We start from the raw sequence: 25,267 nt of genomic DNA, 5'->3' as shown, positions 1-25,267 counted from the left end.
ACATTTCAAACACATGGCAAGTGGGGGTACTATTTATAAACAACTGACACTTCATGGTGATGAACTTATTGGTTCATTTCCCTGTGGCCATTGTGGATCCTGTCCACATATGCTTAAATCCAAGGAGTTTACCAGTCGTAATACCAGTAGAATATTTGACATTAAGATCTTTGGTAATTGCAGTAGCGATTGGGTGGTGTACCTGGCCTCCTGTTATTGTGGGGCATTCTATGTTGGACAAACCTCTAGAGCTCTGAGATTCAGAATGAATGAACATCGGAGTGATATAAAAAACCATAAGGAGACCAGTGCACTTTATCAACATACACTGAAACATCCTCAGGCCAAGTTCAGTTTCATGGTTATTGATCGTATTTCTGGAGACAGAACAAATAAACAAGGTTGGCATGGATTATTGGATCAAAAAGAGAAATATTGGATTACTACATTGGGGGGTTTATTTCATCCCGGACTGAATGATCACTTATAGGAGAATATGGTTATCTTGTAACAATAATTTTGACTAAATCTGATACTAGGCCTTGGGTCACATTCATCTTTAGAAACCATCTGGTTTTATATATGTGAGTAATGAACCTAAATATACTTTGGCTTGGTATAGATCAGAGTTATGAACACTGAGCCATACGGGCCTTTTTGTAGCACCAACTTTGATAGGGGCGGTGTTTCTGTATAGTTAACTGTCATGTGGCAAATCTCAGTGTTTGTATGAACAACATTTACCTAGTATATGCCCAACTTTGATATGGGCGGTGTTTCTGTATGGTTAACTGTCATGTGGAAAATCTCAGTGTTTGTATGAATAACATTTACCCTGTACATGCTGGTTTTTTTGACTAGCACCTATATATGTTATTTTTTACACACTTATACTTGTCACTTGCAATCACCATTATTCATCATCACATCTCCATTTTGGAGGTTATGCTTCTGTGTTTTTGGTTCTTAATTTTCACCATTGTTGGTGATAGTTATATACTCAGGATATGTCGATCACCCATTTTGCCTAATTGCACACCTTTTTGATACAGCGAGTCTGAGCCATTTCAACATAAGTACCGATTTACAATACCATTGGTGGTATTGACGAATCTATGTTCAATATCCAGTGCCAGTGGCGAATAAAATATAGAATAAAAAGACAAATATAAATATATTTATATGGCCAGACAGATATGTTATACTATACTAACAATATGTCAAATTATATGTATACATTTATTCAGGGTTGTCATCTTCTCTATTCAGGATTGACTTTATCATATATGTTACCCACTGTATATTTGTATGAGAAAAACATCAAGTCTAAGAAATGTGTTTAAATTTCATTAATATTCATGAGCTCAATTTTTCATTGGCTCATGCTATGTATTTAAATGGATGAGTAAAAGGAACATGACTGTACTGTCTTACACTGAGGAAGGCTGCTTGCCGAAACTAGTTTGTTATTTAAGTACTAAAATAAATATATTGGAACTCCGTGCTGCCTTGCTGGTCTATTTGGTGTTTTCAGCATGTGAAATAAAACATATGATACTGGTATGTAAAAGTTTATGTTTCGTTCCCTTTCTGAGATCCCAAGGCAATAATAGCATTGTGGTCAGCTGCAAAACCCAATGTGACACTGGATTTGACCTCACCTCTTAGTTCATCTGAACCGTGGCATTTTAGGTATTGCATGAGTAGTATTTTACAGAGAAATGTGTCTCAAGCTGGAAACACAATTTTTAAAGTTTGAAATGAAAATATTTATTGAGCATAAGCAAGCTTTCCTTGGCAGAACATAAGCTGTATTCTTATGTGACACAAATCTAATAATTATAAAAGCTTTAATCTTTGTTTATCATCTGGTAGTGATACTTCCCAAGTTTCAGTCTACCATGATTCATTAGTTTCATTACCCTTGCTTTAAATACTGCAGTGGTGGTGCTGCGGTAGCATTGTCGCCTCACAGTAAGACGTTGTCTTGTTCGATTCTCAGCTAGAGCTTCTTCTGTGTGGAGACATGCTGAATGGGAGTACCGTCGTTGAAGGTTGTGCATCAGGGCCGGCAACTCGGCACGTAAAAATCTACTGCCAATCATTAGCGGACCGGAGTTCCGCTGTGGCGACCCCCTAACCAGGAAAAGCCGAAAGACACAACAACCACCCTTGCTCTAAATGTTCTTCACCCATAATCCATGTTTCCTGTTCCAGTACTGTAGGATGTTTTACTGGGACAAGCCCTGCAGTTCTGACAAAAGCACTTAACCAGTTTTCTCTGCACAGAGAATGGACTCTGTCCGTCTGTCAGGCTGTATTTATGAGCTCCCCGAGTTCTGTTCAATCCTCAAACTGAATCCTTCCCCTCGTATGCCTCAGTGCACGGTCTCTTTCTGGTCTGTCCCCTTTTTGTTATGTGTATGGGTGAAGCAGCCACAAGCAGGATTGGACAATTTAACCTCTTCATAACTAGATAAAATCCTGCCACATAGCCCTTCTCCCAGCTCAAATGAGGGAATTATGCCACATATTTTATCTCTATGTTTTGTGTGTGTGTGTGTGTGTGTGTGTGTGTATATATATATATATATATATATATATATTTTTTTTTTTTAATTTATTTATTGACATTTGTTAACCGGGTTTGTCCAACTGGGCTTGTGGCCCATTTTCAGTGGAGACCCGAGGAGAAGAGTTCCAGTAGTACATTTTTAAACAAGTACAATTTTAAACAATGTTGATATAATAGCAGTTATAGCAAAAAGATTCACATATGTTGGGTTACATGCATAAAGTTAAAGTTGCATTAAAAAGAAGCTTAGTAACATAATTTTACATTGATATCGTTCAGTAGGTCAACAATAAAAAATTTTTGTTTGTGTAAAATTATGCAAATGCATAATAGACACATTGGAGAGAGAGGTGTAATGAGGTAGTAAGTATGGACCTTTTGAGGGTACATAAAGGGAAGGAAGACTAGGTGGGGTCATGGCAAGGGCAGGTCCTGGAATTGAGAAAATAAGCTTTTAGTTAATTTTTAAAGTTTGAGGTGTGGGATATTGAATGTAAGTCAAGGGGAAGTTTGTTCCAAGCATGAGCAAGGGAGTGTTTGTAGAGTAGTTTGCCTACTGACCTTTTTGGGTGGTAGACATCAAGTAATTGTTGGTTAGAAGTACAGAGGGTCCGAGAAGGGATGTAGATGGAGACTAAGGAAGATAGAGATGGACAGAAGGAGGTTTTATGAAGAATAGAGTGTAGCATATGAAATTGATAAGATAGCAGAAATTGGGGAAGTTCAAGCCATTGAAGAGAGTTTAAAGGAATGCAGTGGTGTGAGTTGTATGGGGAGTTAGTAATGAATCTGGCTATTTTATGGTAAGTTTGTTGGAGTTTGTTTAAAGTGGAGGCCTGGATATTGGTAAGAACTGGGGCGGCGTATAAGAGGGAGGGGAGGAGCAGTGCCTGGCCAAGGGTAAGTCTAGATTCAGGGGTTAGGAATTTTTTTTCCGATGTAGCAGACCTAGTTTCTGGTTTGTTTGTTTTTTTTATACACTAGACTATGTGTAGGTTGAACTTTAGTTCATCGATAATGACCCCTAGGAGTTTTGTGTGGGTGTCAGGTTGGATAGTTGTATTGTTAGAAAATGTAATAAAAAAGGAGGTTTTGTGATGAGAAAGAGAACAGGAAGGAAAAGTAGGAGTTTGGTCTTTTTGGGATTTAGGATCACAGTAGGTTGTGAGAGAGCCATTGCTCAGTGGATAGTAGGGCTTGTTGGGTCAGGGAGTGTAGTTCAGGAATGTTATTTGAGATGGATATAAGTGTAGTCGTAAATAAATAAATAATGTGGAACGATGCTTCAAGCTTACGCTTTATTTAACAAGTAAGCACCACATAACAGCAAATCCATAGTTTTATAAAACGTTTAACAATCATATAACTTAATTTCTACCAATCAGTTCATGTTCCTAATACATTTAAATTAATTAACTTATTTTGTTTAGAAAATATTTAAAACCTTATATTTATAATTCATTTTAAAAACTTTAAATATTTAATTCCATATATTTCAACTCCTCAATTTGGGTTTAGTACTTACTATTTAATTTAGTTCCAGTGCCATATATGCACCAAGACACAATTGCAACTTCATTTCTTTTCTGTTGAGAATGTTTTCTATATCAACCCCTTTAATGCTTTCATTAACCCTATCTGCTATGTAAAACATTTTAATACCCTGTACACTTTTAAGGAGTGGTTACTTAGAATGTATTCTAACTGTCCTTTGTTTTATTAAATGTAAATGATCCCTTAGATGGCTTGCTAATTTTCTAAAGGTTTTACCCACATAAAAAAGCTTGCCATCCCTGACACTTAGCCAGTTACACCACATTATCAGAATTGCACGTATAATGATTCTTTGCATAATATATATTTTCCAGAGCTTTCACCTTATGAGTTATTTCCCCTCTGCTACAAACCTACACCATTTACAAACAGAAACACATCTAAACATCCCCTTATTGTTTTAGTCTTATTACTATAATTTCCTGCTCTTGCAAAATTTTCTGATATACTTTTAAAATCATTCCCATTTCTTTTATGTAAAATTTGGACAATTACCTACTGTTTAACTATAAAATCTTCCAGTTATAATTTACTGTATTCTTAATCTGACTGTTATCTATCAAATAATTTAGCGCCATCCTACAAGAATCAAAACTATGCCTTTCTTCATTACTTTTGTTTTCATCCTTTGCTTTTTTTTTCTGTTTTTGCATATATTTGCATACATATATATATATATATATATATACATGTGTGTGTGTGGTTTCGATTCAGAATCTTGAACTACTGAAGTATCGAATTTCAGTAGCTTGTGACTGAAGTGCCAAAACTGCACTTGCACAAAAGTGCAGAATCCCAAATACGGAAATGTCGAATCCGCGATTGTGGAGGCGCATACGTGCCGTGGTATTCCCTGTGTTTGTGATGTGCGGTGTGGTATGTGGATGTAGCTGGAGATTCATGTAAGTGATGTTTTACTAGGGGTTTTGGGTAGGGATTTTAGTGTGTTTGTGTTTTTGAAGTGTGGGTTAGGATAGGTAGGTAAGATTGTGAGTGTGTAAATGTTGAGAGCGGTGGTATTTATATGTATGTGATGTGTGTTTGTGCAAGGGGAGTGTAGAATGTGTAGTGGTGGGTTTTGTGTGTTTGTGTTTTTAGTGTGACCTTGGAGGTAGTATATATAAGTAGTAGGGGTATGGGGGGTGCAGGGGTGCTTGCCCCCCCTGCATATATGTAGGGTCCACGCATGTGTTGGTTTTGTTGTGTTTGTGTGTTTTGTTGGTTTGTAGTGTAGGGAGGAAGGTGTGTGTGCATTTGTTTGTGTGTTGAGTGTGTATATTGGCAGTCGCGATTTTGAATTTCACAGTTTAGGGGTTTCAGGTTTTTCAGTTTTCGGCTTTACAGTCTCGAGATACTGAATTTCGATATTTCAGTATTTCGGGATTGTAAAGTGAAACTATATATATATATATATATATATATATATATATATATATATCATGTGTAGAATATGTTTTTACTTCTGATGTAATTAGTGTACGTGTATTATGGACATTACTTTCAATCAGCCTTGAGCTGAGGTTACATAGTTTTCCCAGGTGGAAACCAGATGTGACAGCAGAAGTCTTCTGAAACACAGTATGTTGCTGTATGTGAGAGGCCATGCATCAGGTCCATTAAGGCAGTCCATAATAAAATAGCAGACATTTTTGTACTTAGTTAAGTCATAATAAAAATTAAGGAGATTTTGATTAGATATATGGATACAAAACCCACTAGAGAATGCCATTTTACCCACAAAGATTTCACTGCATCTCAGTCCTCATTTATAGGGTAGTACAATGCCTTTTGCAATGCATGGACTTTGGGACTTGTCCGTTGTGTAAGAGCAAAAATGTTTCATTCATTGGTTGATGAAATATTTATGATGCTTTTCTTTACTACTTAGTGGAGAAGCAAAAAAACAAACCAAAATGAAAACAAAAATGCAGAATCGGCTGCAGATTTTTCTAAGCAGCGAAAATGGTATTTTATTAAACTAACTTTGCGCCCGTTTAATGTTTTGGAGCGCTTTTAGTATTTTTTAGTATGAGCGTGTTGTCATGAGGTTCTCAACAGGAAGTAATGTAATTTTAACACTTCCTCTAAACCTTTTTAAAAAAAAGTTTCACTGCTTGTTTTTAAGTTTTTCTGAAGAAGCTGCGGATTTTTCAAGCAGCGAAAACGCTACTTTATTAAACTAATTTTGCGTTCAAACCTCTTCACATTTTGTGGATTTGTATCGCCAGACTGCTACCTTTCTGCATTTTTGTTTTCATTTTACTACTTAGTGCATATATATCCTGATTCACGCAGCAGCAGCACACTGCCTTTGTCAGTACATGGAGTTTAGGCCTCGCCTTAAAGGCAGCAGCAAACAGGTTATGTTGCCTGAAGAAGTAAAAATGATCTGTTGCTTCTTATGCATTGACAACACAGTAAAGGCAAGTTCTGGATACAGATTACATTCCAGCACACTGAAGATGAATACTCACACCAAATGAAAATGAGTGTAATAAAACTTGGCTGTTTGGCACATTGTAGTGGTTGCGTAGGTCTGTTGATGGAGATTGTCAGTTAAGTGTTGTATATCTGAAACTATGTTACATTTTTAAGTAAGTTTTTACAGCAACTCTAGATATTTAGTTAGAAAAGTGTTATTATGCAACACTGTTAATTTGCGTAGAATTTTTTTGGGTCAACGGAAATCAGATATCCCTTTTTACAGAATAAAATGGCAAGCCTTGTAGTTGCTTGATCTGTATTTATGTGCGATTAAAGAATGCTTCTTTTGCTTTGTTTGTTTACTTAATTATTTTGGTCTCCTCATCCATCCTTCTGATCTTTGAGTCTCCATAAACGCAACTGTTGCTAGTAGTGCCTACCTGGGTAGTAGATCTATGAAGTTATATCATTATATGGCAAGATTCTAAATGCCCTACTTCAACTCCCTACAACATGCCTAACAGAACGTAAACGTAATTGTAGATAGTTTTACATACTCACACTTCTTACATGCATACTTTAACCTAATGTGCACTTTGATATTATGTCACTAGTATTGTGTTCCAGCAGTTTAGATCAGCACAGTAAGGATGTGAGCTGCTTACAGACTTCATTGCATAGCCTTGGTTTTGATTTCCTTAGTCTTGCTTTTGCCCAAGTCATTTACTCAGACAGTTTTCCTACTTCGCTCTAAATCTAGACATTTGTGCCTACAGGGTTTACATAGTTATCAAATAAAAATAATGCATATACTTCAAAGAAACACTCATTTGATGCCTCCCCTGAAGAAAAAACACTCCGTTCAGATGTTCATGTTGATAAACTTGGGTCACCAATAAAGCAGAATGACTTCCTGCCTCATACCACTAGGCCAGCTAGTTTTTTTATTTTTTTTAATTAGTCATAAACTCATATTGTTTTGATATTCCTGTACCCTTCTAACATTTGCTTGTTAGGAACATTTATTTTTTATTTATTATTATTACTTTTTTTTTTTTTTTGCATTTCCTCACATGTTGACCTTAAGCCTTGGGGCTTCAGACTTTGCCTACTGCTTTATTTCTTCCTTCCAGGCGATGAAGGCTGTGAGGTTAACCCACAAGGTTGTCATACAGTGCAAGTTTTCTCCAGGTACACTGGTTTCCTCCAACTTCTCAAACATACCAACTGCTAGGCTGCTTCAAAACTGTCCATCTGTATGGCATTACCCCTTGCAACCCAAATCATGGCTGAAAAGAGACTCTTAGGATGGCAGTCCATTTTTTTCAATCTTGCCTTTAAAATCTGCAACATCTAGTCCAAGACCACCAGTTATTGGAAAGCCCACATTCTGCCTTTCAGTAGTCTTCTGTTTTGCATAGGGACATTTCAGTGGTGCTTCTATTCTGCAAAAGAACATTATTTCATGCAGAGTGTTGATAACCAGAAAGACTGATAACTGCTTCCTAGGTTTCAGCTTGGAATTTGTCATTGCATTTTGCTTCTGGAGAGAGGAGGAGCAAAATGCATTGATTTCTGTCTGTTAGTTTGGGTAGTGATTGTCTGTTTTGGACATTCCTGATTTGTCTGGTTGCTGTTCAAGGCATCTACAATGAAAATCCTCAGACCCCTGCATCATCTGGGACAAGACTGTTGATCACCAAAGAGTCTGTGGCCTGCTTCTCATCTTGGGATTGATGCTGCTGTTTTGCTTCTGGTGAGAGAAGAAGCAAAGGAACATTATGTCCTAGCAGTGTGAAGCTATGGTGAGACCAGCACTAATAGCAGCCAGACAGTAGCTAATAAGACAGATCCCTTCTTTTCATTATTTTTGACAAAGATAATTCTTTCTTTGGAGTAGGTACTGCTTAATTAGCTGCTGTCTAACCTAACATCAAAATATTTCCCTAAGTACATACTCCATCCGTAAATCTTTAAGGCTTACTTATTAGTCCCCCCTCAAGTGTTTGGCAGTGCCCTATATAGAAGCAGACAATTTGAGTTGATGTTTTTCCTGTAAAAGCACTCTTACATTTTACCAATACCTAGTTGCACACACAGGGCAACTAGTTTGCAGTGATGAGCACTGCCTCCAGAGTTGCAAACCAGATACTCCTAACATTACTTTATATTCTCACTACAACTGTCTAATCAGTAAAAAAGGGCCAGTTGCCATGGATATGAACTTTCCCACTCTCTCCATAGCCATCTTGGTGTATATGGGTATCATGAGGCAATGTAAAAATTGCCTGTTGCTTAATGACAACCAGCTAATTTTCAAACAAACTGATATGGTATACGAGAGATGTATTTACACTATGTCACTGGAGGCAAAAATCTTCACATAAAAACACTCCTAATGTTAATCAGGTTGTCAGTAGTCCACATACAGCACCCATCACACACAGTTCAAAGCAGACACATAAACCCACATATGCTGAGGTACTTAAAGGTAACCTTCCTAAACCCCGAAGACCTCCTAGATGAAATACACATAACAAATACCACCAGCATCCTCGAATGGACTCTTTCAAAACAATACCCACATGAACATGTACAGTCACAGTTATTTGCTTATCAAGGGCCAAGATCCGCCCCATTATGCATGCATTCAGGTTATTGGAGCACAAGTACCAGTAGGACTAGGACATGGTCCATGTGGTGCCAGTGACCTAAGATATACTCAAAAAGCAAGCCATACTGGTAGAATGACAATATCAGTAGGCTGTATAACAGAAGGTAGAGCTCATTGTTAAAGGATCCACCTATTCTGAGTCGGAACATGTAGCAAACCTCCTGACTGACAAATTGAAACTCAACCCTCTCAACCTTCCCTCAGGAAATATCATTATATATAACTCCATAACTCCCCCTACTCTCACTAGGGGGACAGGTTCTCAATGCTATCTCTAAGGTCAAAAACACTGGTGCATCAGTGGGCCCAGACTGTTTCCTGGGATGCCTTATAAATAGCATGAAATATGACCTATCAGGCCATTTGGAATTGCTGTTTAACTATAACCTCCAAAAAGTCTTCATGCCTCAGGAATGAAAAACAGCAACAGTCCTCTCTCTCTGCACAATAGTGGGCCATCTACAGACCTTAGAGACTACACCCCCATATGTCTCACAAGTCTCGTATGCAAATCCATGGAAAGAACTGCCATGAAAGTGATCAGTAATGACTTAAGAAACCTCCAGACACTGGACCCAACCCAATTTGGTTTTGTCAAGGGCAGATCATGCCAACTCAACCTGGTGGACGTCTTTGAGAAGGTCACCAATGCAATGGATGAGGGTAAATGGTTCACACTGCCCACCTTGACCTGGCTAAGGCATTTGACAAAGTAACTCACTCAGGCATTGTTGACAAGCTCAAGACATTAGGTACAAACCCTTACGTCACCTAGTGGATAGCCAGCTGGCTGTCCGGTAGGACTCAGAAAGTTAGAAGTGGGGAGTCCACCTCTACAAAGAGGTGAGTCCCACAGGGTTCAGTCCTGGGACCACTTCTTTTTGGCATTTATTTCTTTGAAGTCAGGGCCAATGTCATGGGCCCTGGCTGACTAAATTTGCAGATGATTGCAAATTAGGAGCAGTCATAGAGTTCCCCACCAGTGCAAATGTTTTCCAGGAAAGGCTGACACAGACAAATAACTGGTGTCAGAGGCATTGACTAAAACTATATGCCAAGAAATGCATAGTAGTATCCTTTGGGAAGTCATCCACCCCTTGTAACTAAAATATTGACAACACTGCTAAGAGTTGACTCAGTAGTTAGAGACTTAGGGACACACGCAAACAGTAATTCTAGCCTTTGAGCATCATATGTCTACAGTAGTGAGGAAATCATTCTATATTTTGCGACTTGTAAACAAAGGTATGACATCCGGATCTAAGGAGGTCATTGTTTCCGACATTCAGCAGACCTATCACTGAGTGCAATGCCCTGTACCTAACCAATCACATGTAACAAGCAGAACGCCCACAGAAGTTCCTCACTAAAAGAATACAGGGCATAAATAACATGTCCTGTTTAAAACACCTCAAAGCCCTATCTCTGTATTCCTTCTCCTATAGGCTGTTCAGGGGAGATCTATGCCTGGCATACATGACATTGTCATATTCAACCCTGATGGATCTCCTGCAATTACCCTTTCTAAAGATTTAAACCTTGCCTGTGATATAAATAGGGCCTGCTGGAGAGACAGGTATGTATCCTAGAGAGACTTCCCCTTCTCTGGAACAGCCTCTTCATCCATGTAAAGCAGTTCTTCCCTAACCCAATTCAAGTGTAACTTGGACGGTTGAATGGTGAACAGGAAATTCATCTCTGGTTTGGCACCTATGTCTCTAATGGACACAGGCAACCTGTAAGTTTTTCAACTTCCAGGCCTCTGCTTGTAAATGTTTCATCTCCCAAGCCCTGTTACACTTATAGAGGGTACCAGAACTTATCAGAGTTTTGGGATGCATGTCTGGGCTTAAAAAGGCCCTTGTGTTCATTAGCATAGTACATACTTGGGAACCTATGGGTGTTTAATTCACTTATTAGTTAACAGGTGAGTAAATGTACAGTGATATCAGTGTTAGACAAATGTTCATATTTCCATGCTCACATTCTACCCAGAACATCTGCCTGAACTTTACTACTTGCTGTATTCTAGCCCCTGACTTTCATGTGGAAAGTCTACTCAGATAATGTCAAAATGCATTCACACCCCTCATGAGAACTAGCCATCATGCACTCATGTCTCACAGCAAGACAGATCTCTGGCACATAGGACTATAATCAGAAGTTTTTATCCTGTTAAGAAATGGCAAGACATTTTAAAAAGGTAAAATCAGTTTCATGTGAATTTGTTGCTTTTTCTTGTTGCTAATAAATGGCTAAAATACTTTAAGTAGGGTGTGGTGTGCAGTATATTTATGTCTGCATGACACAAATATTAGCTTCTTTTAAGTTTGGCAAGAGCAAATAGAGAGTAAAGCACAGTAACTGATGGTAATGCTCATACTCAGCAAGGAAATGTAAAGCTTAAGGTAGTAAATGTACCAAAAGTGCCTTTATCTGCCAGTAAACTAGTTTCTTTAAGCAAAAAAATTCATATTAAGCAATAGAGCAAAGCTTGTAGACTCTGCCACGTCCTTAAAGATTTGCACCAGGCATTTGAACTTTGTTTTGTTCTCAGATCAAGATGCAAGCTCTAATGGTACTGATAGCAATGACTCTAGAAAGCGTAGTAGCATTAATCTAGTCCTCATCCCTGTCTGCTTTTGAATCTTTTATGTGAGAGAATTGTTTAAGAAGTCTCTTAAGCAAACCAAAGAGAACTGGAATTTATAATCAGTGTGATGAAAAATGTGATAAAGAACTATGTAATGAACGGTTAGTGAATGACGAGTCCTGAAGGTGCTTAAAGGCTGGCAAGGAAGGGGCATTGATTGTGATGGAGAATTATTGATGTTCCTTCTAAAGTGCATTGATGCATTTAACTCATATGGGGTTCTGGCCCGTAGGAGCTCAATGACCAGCCTGACTTTCAGAACTTTATGTACCCCATACTGCCCTTAGCCAACTCCCTCCCACACAGGGCATCAGGATGTCAGGGGCATGAGAGGGGTGTAATCTTCACATCTTTCTTTCCCCAGTTTGTATTTGTTGCATGCAGTACTCTGTGCCATCAATCTTTTCTATGACCTGCTTTCAGAATCATTGCTAACTACTCTACAAGGGAAATTTTTCTTACTTTGTATCTTACTTATATATATATATATATATATATATATATGTATATATATATATATATATATATATATATGTGTGTGTGTATATATATATATATATATATATGTGTGTGTATATATATATATATATATATATATATATATATCTGTATGTATGTATATATATATATATATATATATATATATATATATATATGATAGTAATAGTGAATGTTTTAGTGAAGAATAGAAAATGTTAATTTTTGTGACTGTGCAACACAAATTCTACACCCAGATTTTCATGTGTATTGTCTAGGCCAAGAAGACGACGTTGATAGTTATCCAGTCTGCAGCAGATTCACCCTGAGAGCAAGCAATCACTAGATAAAGTCTTCCTGGGTATATCTAGATCAAAAGAATGCCTGGTCATTTCCTACCATGGCATCATCAATGGCCCCTGCAAGTCTCCTCTTGAATCACAAGTACTCTGAGAAATGCCCCAAAGAAAAGATAAGGAAAACCAGTTAACTGTCCTTCGGAGTCTGAGGGTTTCCTTAGGTTTGGTGACACCAAGATTGGTGTGGCATGTTCACAGGCTGCCATCTTCAGAGCTAGTTTCATTGAAGGGTCTGTCATGACTCCTTGGAAAGCTGACATGCCATCAGCACTAGACATATCATCCCAGACCAAAACCATCACACTGTGGACACAGAACAGTAGATGTACTTTCTCCTCAAAAACAAGCTACTCTCTCTCTTTTCATTAGACTGTCCAGGAAAGGGGTACCATCACAGGGTAATTCCTCAGAATTCTAGGGTGTATGGCCTCATGCATATTGGTGGTCCATCTAAAAATACTCTCTATGAAAAAGTTACAATGCTACCACAGACGTAGACAGTGCCAGCACTTAGTCTTGGGAGACCCCCATTCCCATTTTGTCAAATGTAATGAAGGAGCTCTTATTGTGATAAAATCAGATATATCTCAGCATGGTGGTACTTTTCAAAGTGGTCCAAGGAATTCACAACCTCAGCACTGATTCCTCAGATACTGCATGGGAAAACCATATGGGTGATCTTGGGAATCTAGGGCACATTGGGCAAAAACATGAAAAGCAAGCATATAAATGTAAGTGCTCAAACCTATTTGGACATGGGGAACCCTACACATCCTTATAAACAATACCATGGCAGTAGGGTACGTTAGTAATCGGGGGGGGGGGGGCTTATATTGAAATCCTATACAGATTGACAATGCAGACTTAGGAAATAACCCAGGAGTCTGGCTTGACCTCAGAGCAACCTACAATTCTATCTTAGGACAGTGTCTTTGCATACAGGCTGATGTGCAGGTCACATTCAGATCTACACAAGTAGATGCTGAACAGAGTTTTTCTGGATTTAACCCACAGGTAGGGTATGCCAGAAGTAGACCTTTTTTTTTTACTTCTTTAAAAAAACAGGCAACTCTGGAAGTACTGATACAGGATAGCAAGTCCAAAAGCTTGGAAAATGTATGTCTTCTGTATACCTTAATCAGGTATGTTTCTGTACGCTTTCCTTCTGATACTGTTGATCCACAGGGTATTGCAGAGATCAAGGAGGAGAGTGCAAAAATGTTACTGATAGACCCATTTTGACCCAGACTTGCTGATTCAGTTAAAGTCAGAACCAGTACTGTTATCTCACCAAAGGGACCTCTTGACTCTGAAAAATAGGTCCATGCTGTACCCCAGTCTGAGAAATGTTACATCTGACAACATGGATGATCTAGCACTCATTCCTTCCAGGCACATGTGCTATGTATTGTAAGGGAGGGTAGGAAACAAAACATAATAAACCCATACCTAGCAAAATGGAGACTATTCTCCCTTTGGTGTCTTGTTAGAGGCCAGGATCCAAATTCAGCCCAAGTGTTTCTGATTCCCAACTATCATTCAGTCATTTGCCTCTTTGAAGTTACATGTCTCAGCTATGCCAGCTTGTTGCCTCTGGACCCCAATTTATTTTTCATTACCAGCTAAGCAGTTCCTAAAGGGGTGCTTCACCTCAGGTCCCCCCCAAAAGAGACATTACTTCATCACGTGTCTTAAATTACATCTTGAAAAACCTCACCCTGGCACCATTTCAACCAGCTGTTTCCACATCAGTCAAGTATAATTCCTTGAAAACTGGTGGCTGTTACATCTGCTAGAAGAATCTCTTTTCAGTTGATGCCTTAATGTTCCAAAGTACACTTATCTGATATTTCACTAAGACAGGGCCACTCAACATACTAACCTTACTTTCATTATCAAGGTAGTAACAGAACTTTTGGTAAATCAGGCTGTGTTCACCTCTGTCCCTTCTTGCCAAAGCCTCAAAAACAAAGGGTAAAGAAAATTACATTCTTTGGATATGCATAGACAGCTGAGATTTTATTTGGACAGAGCTAAAGAAGTCTCAGAGACAGATCAATTGTTTGTCACCTTTGTAAGAGACAAAGAGGGAAAGTCTGTTAGTAGACATTATCAAAATGGCTTGCTTACTTTTAATTTTGTGCCTGTCTTTCCCTGGAAAGCCTTTGCCAGACTTTATCAGCACCCATAACACTAGAGGCATGGGAAATGCCACAGCATTCATTAAGGAGATCATTACTCAATCCACTTTGGAAGCAGCAACCTGGTCTTCTGTCCACACTTTCTCCACACATTACAATTTGGAGTTCATATTAAGTGCCAGGGCAGGTTTTATCACAGCTCTCCTATTCCAGGGTCTGCTTTCCTCATAACTCAGTCAGGGCCAGCCACACTCTTGTCCTTATGCTCTGGTAGACTTACCCCAAATGACGACTGCAACAGTGACTGTTAACAGTGAACAAAGGACACTTGTGCTAGGAACTGAGCCTCCCGTTGAATCACCCTGAAAGCAATCCATCACTGGGCATCCCCTTTGCATTCCTACTTGGGTATCCAGTGGTTAGGTGAATGTCCTCTTCACTTTATTTCCCCATCTTCCCTCTCTTCTTCTACCAGGCATACGTCTTCCTCTAACTCAAGTCCAGAAAGAAGGATTGCTGCCCATGGGTTGGTCATTGTCCCTTAGGTATGTATTGTCTAGATCCAGTAGTACTGTGGCATTTAGGGCATCTCTGACCAGGCAGCATAAGAAAGATCCAAAGAAAGTGTGTGTCATCTTATGCCCTTCTTATACCACTAACATCTGAGTGAAAAGAGTCTGCCAAGGCCATTATGGGGAAGATAAAGTTGGAAGTTGGGCCGGGCAATGAGCTCCTGCAGACAGGAATCACTAACAGTTATATTAACTTTTTTATACTTGACAAGACTTTTTTTTTAATAGTTCTTGCAAGTAATAAACAACAGAACATATGTGTAATGGAGACTGCAAAGAGATGTTTTCCTGACTATGGTCCACAGGTGGGGTATTCCACAGATAGACCTGTTTGCCTCCTCCATAAACAGGCGGCTTCCTGTCTACTGCATCAGGACACCAGACCCCAAGGCATTAGCAACAGATGCCTTCTCGATAACCTGGAAGGGGAAATTCCTGTATGCATTTCCCCCCTTCCATCTGATACAAAGGGTCCTGCTGAAAATTCAGCAGCACTCGCCCAAAATCTTGCTGATGACTCCCTACGAGCCAAGACAGCACTGGTTCCTTCTTCTTCTTCATCTATCCAAGGTCAGTCACCACAGGTTACCCCCTTCAATGGACCTGCTCACACAGAACAAGGGGACTCAGATACATCCACAGTGGCAATCCATGCACCTCACCCTGTGGCTGATAGGATTCTGATCCCCTTCAGACACCTATATACCGAGGATGTGCTCACTGTCTTGCAGGAGGCCAGGAAACCCAACGCAAGGAAAGACTATCTCTCTAAATGGAAAAGGTTTTCCATTTGGTGTTAAAAAAGACAGTTGGAGCCACTGGAAAGCGATATTCTCTCATCCTGTCTTATCTGTGTGAACTAACACAGACAGGGCTATCATACTCCTTTCTGAAAGCACACTTTTCTGCTATTTCTGCCTGCCTTCCTCTGGAGCCTTCCCTTGCATCCACACTCCCCACTAAATTGTTGTCAAAGGGGTACTGCACTTGAGACCACCCAGGAAACTGTCTCCTCCCCCTGGGATCTAAACTATGTATTAGAAAAACTCACTCTAGCCCCCTTTGAGCCAACAGACAAAGCTCCCATAAAAGTTTGCACATGGAAAAATGTTTTATTGGTAGCTCTGACCTCAGCCAGAAGGGTCTCAGAGTTGCAAGTTCTTATGGCTACACCACCATTTCTAGTCTTCCACCTGGACAGGGTGACTCTCAGTATTAACCTTCATTCACTCCCAAAGTAGTGAATGACCTATCTTTGAACCAAGCCATCCACTTGCCCACCTTCTTCCCCAACCCCACAGGGGGATAGAGAGAGAGTACTTCATTCCCTAGACGTCCACAGACAACTTAGGTTTTATCTTAATAAAACCAAAGCTTGAGGAAATCAGACCAACTGTTTATCTCCTTCTACCCCAGGGCCTTGGGGAAAGCTGTGAGCAAACAAACCATTTCAGCCTAGATCTCCCGGGCCATTTCCTTCTGCTACCTACACCATGCTAAGACCTTGCAGGGCAATGTCAAGGCCCACTCCACCAGAGCAATGGCCTCTTCTGGAGCCTTTTTAAGGGGTTAGACACTAACTCCATACTTGAGGCAGCTACGTGGACCTCAGTACACATCTTCACAAAACACTACAAACTGGACCATATCTCCAGTGCTAGGGCGTGGTTTGCCAGGGCTATCCTACAAGGATTCCTGGAAACATCATCTAGGCCACCTCCTAATCCTCAGAGCTTTGGCACTCACCCATATGTCAAATACTGCAACATAGAATAGAAGGACATAGGAAAGTGATGTAAAATCTTACCATAACCATAGATGTCCTTCTCTTCCATGTTGCAGTATTCCTTCCCTCCCACCTTCCCATCTTGTCAGACTGCACTTGCTCTCCTGGATGACACTGGACAGGCTATGCCCTCTCAGGACTGGCTCTGACTGGAGCCTTTCTTTTTGTTCTGAAGGCTGGTGCATGCAGATGCCAGTTTATGGCCCACGTACCTGCTGCCATGTCAGATGTCCGACACACCTAGAAGGACTGAAAATCTTTGGAAACCTGGCCGGATGAACTGCAGAGGAAAAAGCCCACGTGGAATACTGCAACATGGAAGATAAGGACATCTATGGTTATGGAAAGATTTTACACAGCTTTCCTTTCTGACCCTCATTTCCAGCAGGGAATAATCAGAATGGAGCTCAGTCCACTAACAGTGAAGAACTATCCTTCTGATTGCCAGTCTTCACATTACCCAGCTCCCAACACACAAACACACACCCCTTAGATATTTCTTTAAAGTTTCTGTTTGGCATTGTTGCATGGCAGCATCTCTTTTTCAATGAACTGGCCTGAACTTGGATTTTCTGCAGTTTAACTGAGTAGACCTGCTACTCAGATTTGTAATGTCTGTGCTTTACTTGAGTTAGAGCTCTGACTGAAATTATGCAGTGATTAAAGGCATCATTGTATCTTGTTGAGTCTACCTTTGAATAGAGTTCAGGTTGCAAGCAGTGGTTTTATATAAGCAGGTCTAGAGTAGTTAACACATTGCTGCCTGTAGTCCACAGATAGATTCCCTCATCCTCCATTTTCCTATTATAAGACTCTTAGCAACTCAGTTAATCAGACCCTGTTCCCTGGCTGAGTTTGGAAAAGATTATTGCTGGTCAGTGCTCTAACCTCTATTAATGTGCACAAATAAATAATATAGGTCTGCAATTGTCTCTTAGATATTGTATGGCATTATTCTACAATGGACATTTTGAGTTTCTACCATGTGGCATATGCATGCAGATTATGTTAGGTTTTTTGCTGTATCAGAAGGGGGTATTATTCCTGTAATTGCTGCAATTCCTTGAGCCTTCATTGCTATCATGTTTTTTTCTTAATATGAATGTGAGTTTGTGTAAACACATTTTAGAATATCAAGATTGGGGGTATGTGTGAAGCATGAGGAAGGTATCACTCGTTGAGTGAGGTAATAATTTTTCATAGCCGGTAATGCCATATCAAATACATTGTGTGCATTTTCCTTCAAGTAAACAGAGAAGCTGGTAGACATTTAACTGGTGGGTGACAGAAGTGATGCAGAAGCTCTTTCAGAAACCTCATGAAAATAGATTAAAGAATTTTACAGGAGTGCTGTTGACCAGGGTGGGTGGCATGTTGCAAACTCTTAAGCACTTAAGAGGAAATGAGCATTGTCCAGAATGGTAATGTTTTACAAAAAAAAAAAAAAAAAAAAAAAAAACATGCATTTGTCAATCTTGAATGTTGACTTGCACATGGATTATACTGGAGAATTGTTGAAGATATGTGGTCAGAAATGATCATAGAGAAGCAACATACATCAAGTTGGTCTTGATAAAAATATATATTGATTTTCAAAGCACTGCCAAAACTCTTTGCCAATTACTAAAATAGATTTTTTTTTAGAAAAGTCAAAGAAAAAGTTGTCATGGGAAAGCAGCATACAACTTTTTGCTGTAGATAAGCAAATGTCAATGATGTTCCTTTCACAACTGATTTTACTGGGGTGAGCTGACACATTGTTGCTTTTCATGCTAATAAACACTATTTTACATTATTGTTGTGCTTTACAGTTTATTACTTTCATAATTCAGTGTGATTTCTGGTCATTTGGACACAACATACAGTATTTTGCTCTTAATTAAAAAAATTACATTGCCGTCACAGCCACTTTTAGAGGCACAAGCAAATATCTGACACAGATTCCATGTAAGCAGGACACATCGGGCATCATCAGTCAGGTTTATTGCCATGCCATGCAGTGACAGTGATGTTCTGCTGTGATTGTTCTGTTGAAAAGCAATAAAGTTGTTATATTTCTAGCTGTGGATCTGTATTGCAGGATAAATTTAAAAGTGTTTCCCACATGTTGTGACTTACTTGAGGCTCTTGTAGATATTTGTACCATTTGCATGAAAATAAATGCTTTGCAGTGCTTGTTCTTTGCCAACCCAGCACAACAAGGTAAACAAGAACAAAAGTCATAGGTAGATGACAAGCGATGAATTACGAAAAGTATATAGGAGTACATTTTCCACAGAGAGAGAATGATAGCTGCAAGGAACAAACTTCAAAGTCATTGTGAAGTCAGCAGTAGTGCATTTCAAAAATGCACTGGAATGGATTAAGCATCTTTTGTGGTCGTGGAAATTTCTTGGACTATTGATGTAGTTATCCAGCATTAATTTGTGTTTTGTATGCATATGATTTTTAAGTTGGGTGTTTTTATACAGTTATTTAGAGACATAAGCGCTTAAATTATTAAACATTGAAGAACTAGGTAGTAGTTTAACTAGAATCTACAAATTGCCTGTGTTAAGCAGAGGAAATGCAGTCCTGCTCTACTGTTTTTAATAACTAATTTTTTTTTCTGTTCTGTCCAAATGTTGATATAAAGTGTTTATATTGTTGTAATTCCTTAAACTGAATTATGTGTATCCTTACAAATTTTCACTTCCTCGGTATCTTACAAAATTTGTTGCTAGGTGAGAAAAATGGTGCAAGTGCAAAAGTGTCAAGAGTTGTCAGTGCTCCTTTCTTCTTCCCGTTAACCCGTGATACTTTTCTTTCTGCAATTAACTATTCTGCATAAGTATGTAAAATAGAAAAAAAAGTCAGAAGATTTAAAGAGTAATGTTTTTTCTTATGTAAGACTCACTCACTCAACCATCGGCGAGCAGTACCAGGTCGCAGAAAGCAGTTTGACATTCTTCTTGCCGAACATAAAGCTCGATCCAGAGAAAAAGAAGTTGCAAAAGACAAAGATGTGCAGTTACCAAGGGAAAACCATCAGTGCCAGGCTTCACCTATAGCGGAACATGGAGCAGCAGGATCTTTGGTAAACTGCAGTCTGGAGCTCAAAGTCACTTCGCCAGCAAAGTCCAGGTCAAACGCTGTACTTTCCAAGTGAGTGAAAGTTACATTTCTGCAGTTAGTGGTTCATCTTAAATGGAGTTGAAATGTTGCACGTTTGACATAAATGGACCCAGAATTAACACTTTTGTGAATAGTTATTGAATTTATTTGATACCATGTAGTACAAGAATGAACTTTTTGTCTACCCTTTTCCAGCCCCAGTGATTGATACAAGTCAGTTGAACCGGTTTCTGTGCAGTCTTTATGTATTCAGTTTAATTAGTAAACTAACTGCATGCTTGTTGCAAACCACAGTGACACAGCTTGTTTAGGTGTCTGTCAGTCTTTTAAATCTAACAAAAGCTGATCATGTCCAGATGGAGAATCTCTCTGTCACAGCTCTTCCAGCTGTTTGTGTAGCCATCTCAATGTAAAAGGAGATTTCATTCTGACATAATTCACTTAACTTTTTCATAAGTATGTGTTGAGAAAATAAGTTTGTGTTCTCAAACAGGCCTGTCTTGATTGCATTTCATTTGGTGAATTCACTTAAATTAAGAGCTCAGTCATTCTGGAACAACTCAATATTGATTCAGTAATGTTACAGAGATGGATTTCTTCTGTGGGAACAAGTTATTGACTTTACCGTTACATAGCAGTAATATTTATACTGAGTGTATACTAGCACTGAAGCATCTTATTTGTATGCAGTTCAGAATAATTGTCTGACTGCTGCCATGATTGGCATTGCTTGGGTAATGGTTATAACTGAAACCCACATGCGCGCACACAAGCATAACAGAAACAGAACATGTACTACTGTAGTGTTAACTCTGTATCTGCTGTGTGCATATTCCAAGATTAAAGAATGTGTAAAGGATGTGTCTTGTTTAATGTGCAAACTTGAACAAACACTTTTTTCAAAACATGAAAGAAGTTTCCATTCTTTATATAGTGCATAAAAGACAACTAATTTCTGGGCATGTAATATCAGAGAGAGACTGATTACATAATGATTTGCTCGGTCCAGGGCAACTTTTAATTTCTTCCTGTACTGTAAAGATGTATTCGGTGTTTAGTGCGTTCATGCCTAGTCTGTATTGAAAGAATATTGCTGGATATAAGACTTCATGCATATCCAAACGCATCTTACAACACTAGTCTCTTCTTCTTTTTATGATAACTGCATTTTAAATGCACAGATTAAAATTAACACTATTGGACTACAAATGCTCCTTGTACTGTTTTGTGGTAAACACAGTATAAATTGGTAATATATTATTCCAGTATTCATGCTGGATTAATATGTATTAATTTTCACTTGCAGTTGCACAATTCCTTAATATTAACCATCCAAGAAATAGAAAAATCTGAAACTAAAACGTCCAGAAAATCTTCCCATGCATGTTCATGAAGCAAAGCAGGTCTCTTCCTTTACTCAACAAGTCCATCCCTCAAAAAGATACCAATTAACATAGAAGTGTTTTTCCAGGGGCTCAAGCCCTTCTGCACCCCCCACACATACACTTCACTTGTGTGTGTGTGTGTGTGTGTGTGTGTGTGTGTGTGTGTGTGTGTGTGTGTGTGTGTGTGTATATATATATATATATATGTGTGTGTGTGTGTGTGTGTGTCTGAATGTACACACACACACACACACACACACACACACACTCTCTCACTCTCTCTCTCTCTCTCTTTACCATTGCAATCTAAAAACATTGGGAAGGAAAAAAACTCTCCGTTAAGGCATGCAGTGGTCACATACAAACAGCATTCCTGTTTTGCCTGATAAAATATACAGCAGTACAATACAAAAGCAAAGTGTGACCAGAAGAGCTCCAATTTGAACTGTTAATAGCAGCAGTCTGCATTTAAAGTGGAACAGCCTTAAAAGACTTTCTGCAGATATATAGAGCTGAGTATATTTTTCTGCATTATTCTGTATTATAGAGCTAAATTGTTGCTTAGATATCTGTTGTCTTAGTGTTCTGCAAATACACAGAGATCAGTATATATTTTTTGGGTTTTATAATTTGCACTCTGATTCCTCACATCTCTGTTGAAACTGTCTTCCTCACCCTTCCCTCCCTGTTCTTGGTTGTAGTTTAAATTTGGTGGCTTTTGCAGTGCCCACCCCACTGTAGATTTGATCTAGGACACTCCCCCAGTCCCATCTCTTTACCGCATTCTACCTAATAAACCCTTTCTGCACTTGCTTTTATTCCTTTTTAATTTAGTTACATTTTTTCAAAATGTGTGGACTAATATTGCTACATACTCACGTGTGCCAGCTTGCACTGTATGTGAATTGTTTTTACTACTGTTTTTGCTACTTTTCTGAAAAAAAAAATTGTAAGCCTGTTTCCTACCTTTCCTGTAATTAGTGTTCCAGATACAGATTTGCTGTATCCAGGACTATTTGTAAGCTTCTGAGCCCCCAAGCCTTTCTGTGTTGGAGGGAAGCCTTCTAGCTTATCAGTGGGAGTGATGAGCACTAGGTAACCTGTCTATCACATAAGGAGTGGTTCTGGCCCAGAATTTGTAGTTATTAGCCGTTTGGGCGGTCTTCCATCTCTCTCAACTTTCTGATTTGAAGGCCTGCATTTGCACTTGTTTCTGTCCTGTAACTCCTGGGCCCATCTCATTTGCTCACTCAAAAAAAAAAACAAATCTGCTTTTACTGTATTTGTATTTCTTCCTACTTTATTTTGCTTTTGCGTCATCTTAAAAGTACTCAATTGTATTTATTACTGCTTGGTGTAACTCATTCTAAGCCTTTTAGTTTAAGCACTTGGGCTTCAGACCAGTTGTTTTACATTAGGAAGGTTTGTGGTCTGCACTGTGGTGGCAGGACAGGTAGCTTACATCCTTCTAAGTTGGGAACTGCTGATTGAGGGCTCAGTGTCTGTTATTCTAAAAGTGTATTAATTATGTTTTAAGCACTTGGGCTTCAGACCAGTTATTTTGCATTAAAAGGGTTCGTGGTCTGCACTCTTGTGGGAGGAAAGGCTGGACTCTGCCCTTCTAGCTGGGAATTTCTGGTTAAAGGCTTATAGTGCCTGCATATCTAAACTGCTTCTTACTGAAATTGGTACACCTTGTTTGCTGTAGCATAGACTAGATCCAGGCCTGCTGAATCTAGCTTTGTTTGTATAACCTGAGCACTAATCCAGGCATTCTTTAAAGTATTCAGTTGTATTTATTACTGCTTGGTAGTAACTTGATTAAAGTGTAGCTATCATTCTAAGTCTTTTGGATTAAGCACTTGGGCTTCAGACCAGTTGTTTTACATTAGGAAGGTTTGTGGCCTGCACTGTGGTGGCAGGACAGGTAGCTTACATCCTTCTAAGTTGGGAACTGCTGATTGAGGGCTCAGTGTCTGTTATTCTAAAAGTGTATTAATTCTGGTTTAAGCACTTGGGCTTCACACCAGTTGTTTTACATTAAGAAGGTTTGTGGTCTGCACTGTAGTGGCAGAACAGGTAGCTTACATCCTTCTAAGTTGGGAACTGCTGATTGAGGGCTCAGTGTCTGTTATTCTAAAAATGTATTAATTCTGGTTTAAGCATTTGGGCTTCAGGCCAGTTATTTTACATTAAAAGGGTTCGTGGTCTGCACTCTTGTGGGAGGAGAGGCTGGACTCTTCCCTTCTGAGCTGGAAATTTCTAGTTAAAGGCTTATAGTGCCTGCATATTTGAACTGCTTCTTACTGAAATTGGTACACCTTGTTTGCTGTAGCATAGACTAGATCCAGGCCTGCTGAATCTAGTTTTGTTTGTATAACTTGAGCACTAATCCAGGCATTCTTTAAAGTATTCAATTGTATTTATCACTGCTTGGTGGTAACTTGATTAAAGTGTAGCTATCATTCTAAGTTTTTTGGATTAAGCACTTGGGCTTCAGACCAGTTGTTTTACATTAGGAAGGTTTGTGGCCTGCACTGTGGTGGCAGGACAGATAGCTTACATCCTTCTAAGTTTTGAACTGCTGATTGAGGGCTCAGTGTCTGTTATTCTAAAAGTGTATTAGTTCTGGTTTAAGCACTTGGGCTTCAGGCCAGTTATTTTACATTAAGAAGGTTTGTGGTCTGCACTCTTGTGGGAGGAGAGGCTGGACTCTGCCCTTCTGAGCTGGGAATTTCTGGTTAAAGGCTTATAGTGCCTGCATATTTGAACTGTTTCTTACTGAAATTGGTACACCTTGTTTGCTGTAGCATAGACTAGATCCAGGCCTGCTGAATCTAGCTTTATTTGTATGCTGTTTGTTATTTCCCTGAAATGCTAATTCCACCTAAAACACGGCTTTTCAGCGCTTCTGTGGATCCCTAGTGATATCTGCATTGCTTACTGTACTTATTTCCTTGTTTCACTTGAAAGAAAGTTACTGTTTGTCGTTTTTGCATTTAAGTTACCTGAAACACATTGCATTTAAGTTACCTGGCACTTGCTCACTAAAGCAATTATATAAGTCAGCACGAAAATATTAAAAGCACTACACCCTCACAAACTCCCCTTGAGTACCTCGTTCCCCATTGGCCCTTTTTTTTCAATTATAAAGGAATTCCCAATACTATTCTAGCATGTCCAAAGGTCAGTTGTCAATCTCCTCTCCGGTCCAGCTGGTGAATCTTGGAATCTTGAGGCAATGTTACAACTGCCTCATGTACACAGACAACACTCTCCTCCTCCCAACAAATTCCAACACATGTGACAGATGCAACCATATAGCTATACTGGAGGCTAAGCTCTCTCAACTCAGTACTGGCGAAACCAGTCAGGAGGAGAAGGAAACCACACTCACTACAATTCAAATCTCACGTAGACCTACCACGACAGCAAACCAAACACATAAACACACAAAAACATACTCGGAGGCTTTAAATAAAAATCTGCCTAAGCAGCAGAGACCTCCAAAGCAGACACCCAAGCAACCGCTACTCCAAAACAAAACTCTTGC

At 39.2% G+C, this 25,267-nt stretch overlaps 1 protein-coding gene across 2 annotated transcripts in view; it reads left to right on the top strand.

Annotated features, from left to right (window-relative positions):
* ATXN7L1 (ataxin 7 like 1) overlaps positions 1 to 25,267 on the top strand; it is a 955,929-nt gene that overhangs the window by 630,964 nt on the left and 299,698 nt on the right. For both annotated transcript variants that reach the window (XM_044088532.1, XM_044088534.1), the window contains one exon: positions 20,106 to 20,359. In XM_044088532.1, the coding sequence (XP_043944467.1) occupies positions 20,106 to 20,359 (254 nt within the window). The remainder of the gene's footprint in view (positions 1 to 20,105; positions 20,360 to 25,267) is intronic.

The sequence above is a fragment of the Protopterus annectens genome, chromosome 11.part0 (genome assembly GCF_019279795.1).
Source record: "Protopterus annectens isolate FY-2018-M chromosome 11.part0, PAN1.0, whole genome shotgun sequence".
NCBI lineage: Eukaryota > Metazoa > Chordata > Ceratodontiformes > Protopteridae > Protopterus > Protopterus annectens.
This window is presented reverse-complemented; position numbering and strand designations above follow the sequence as displayed.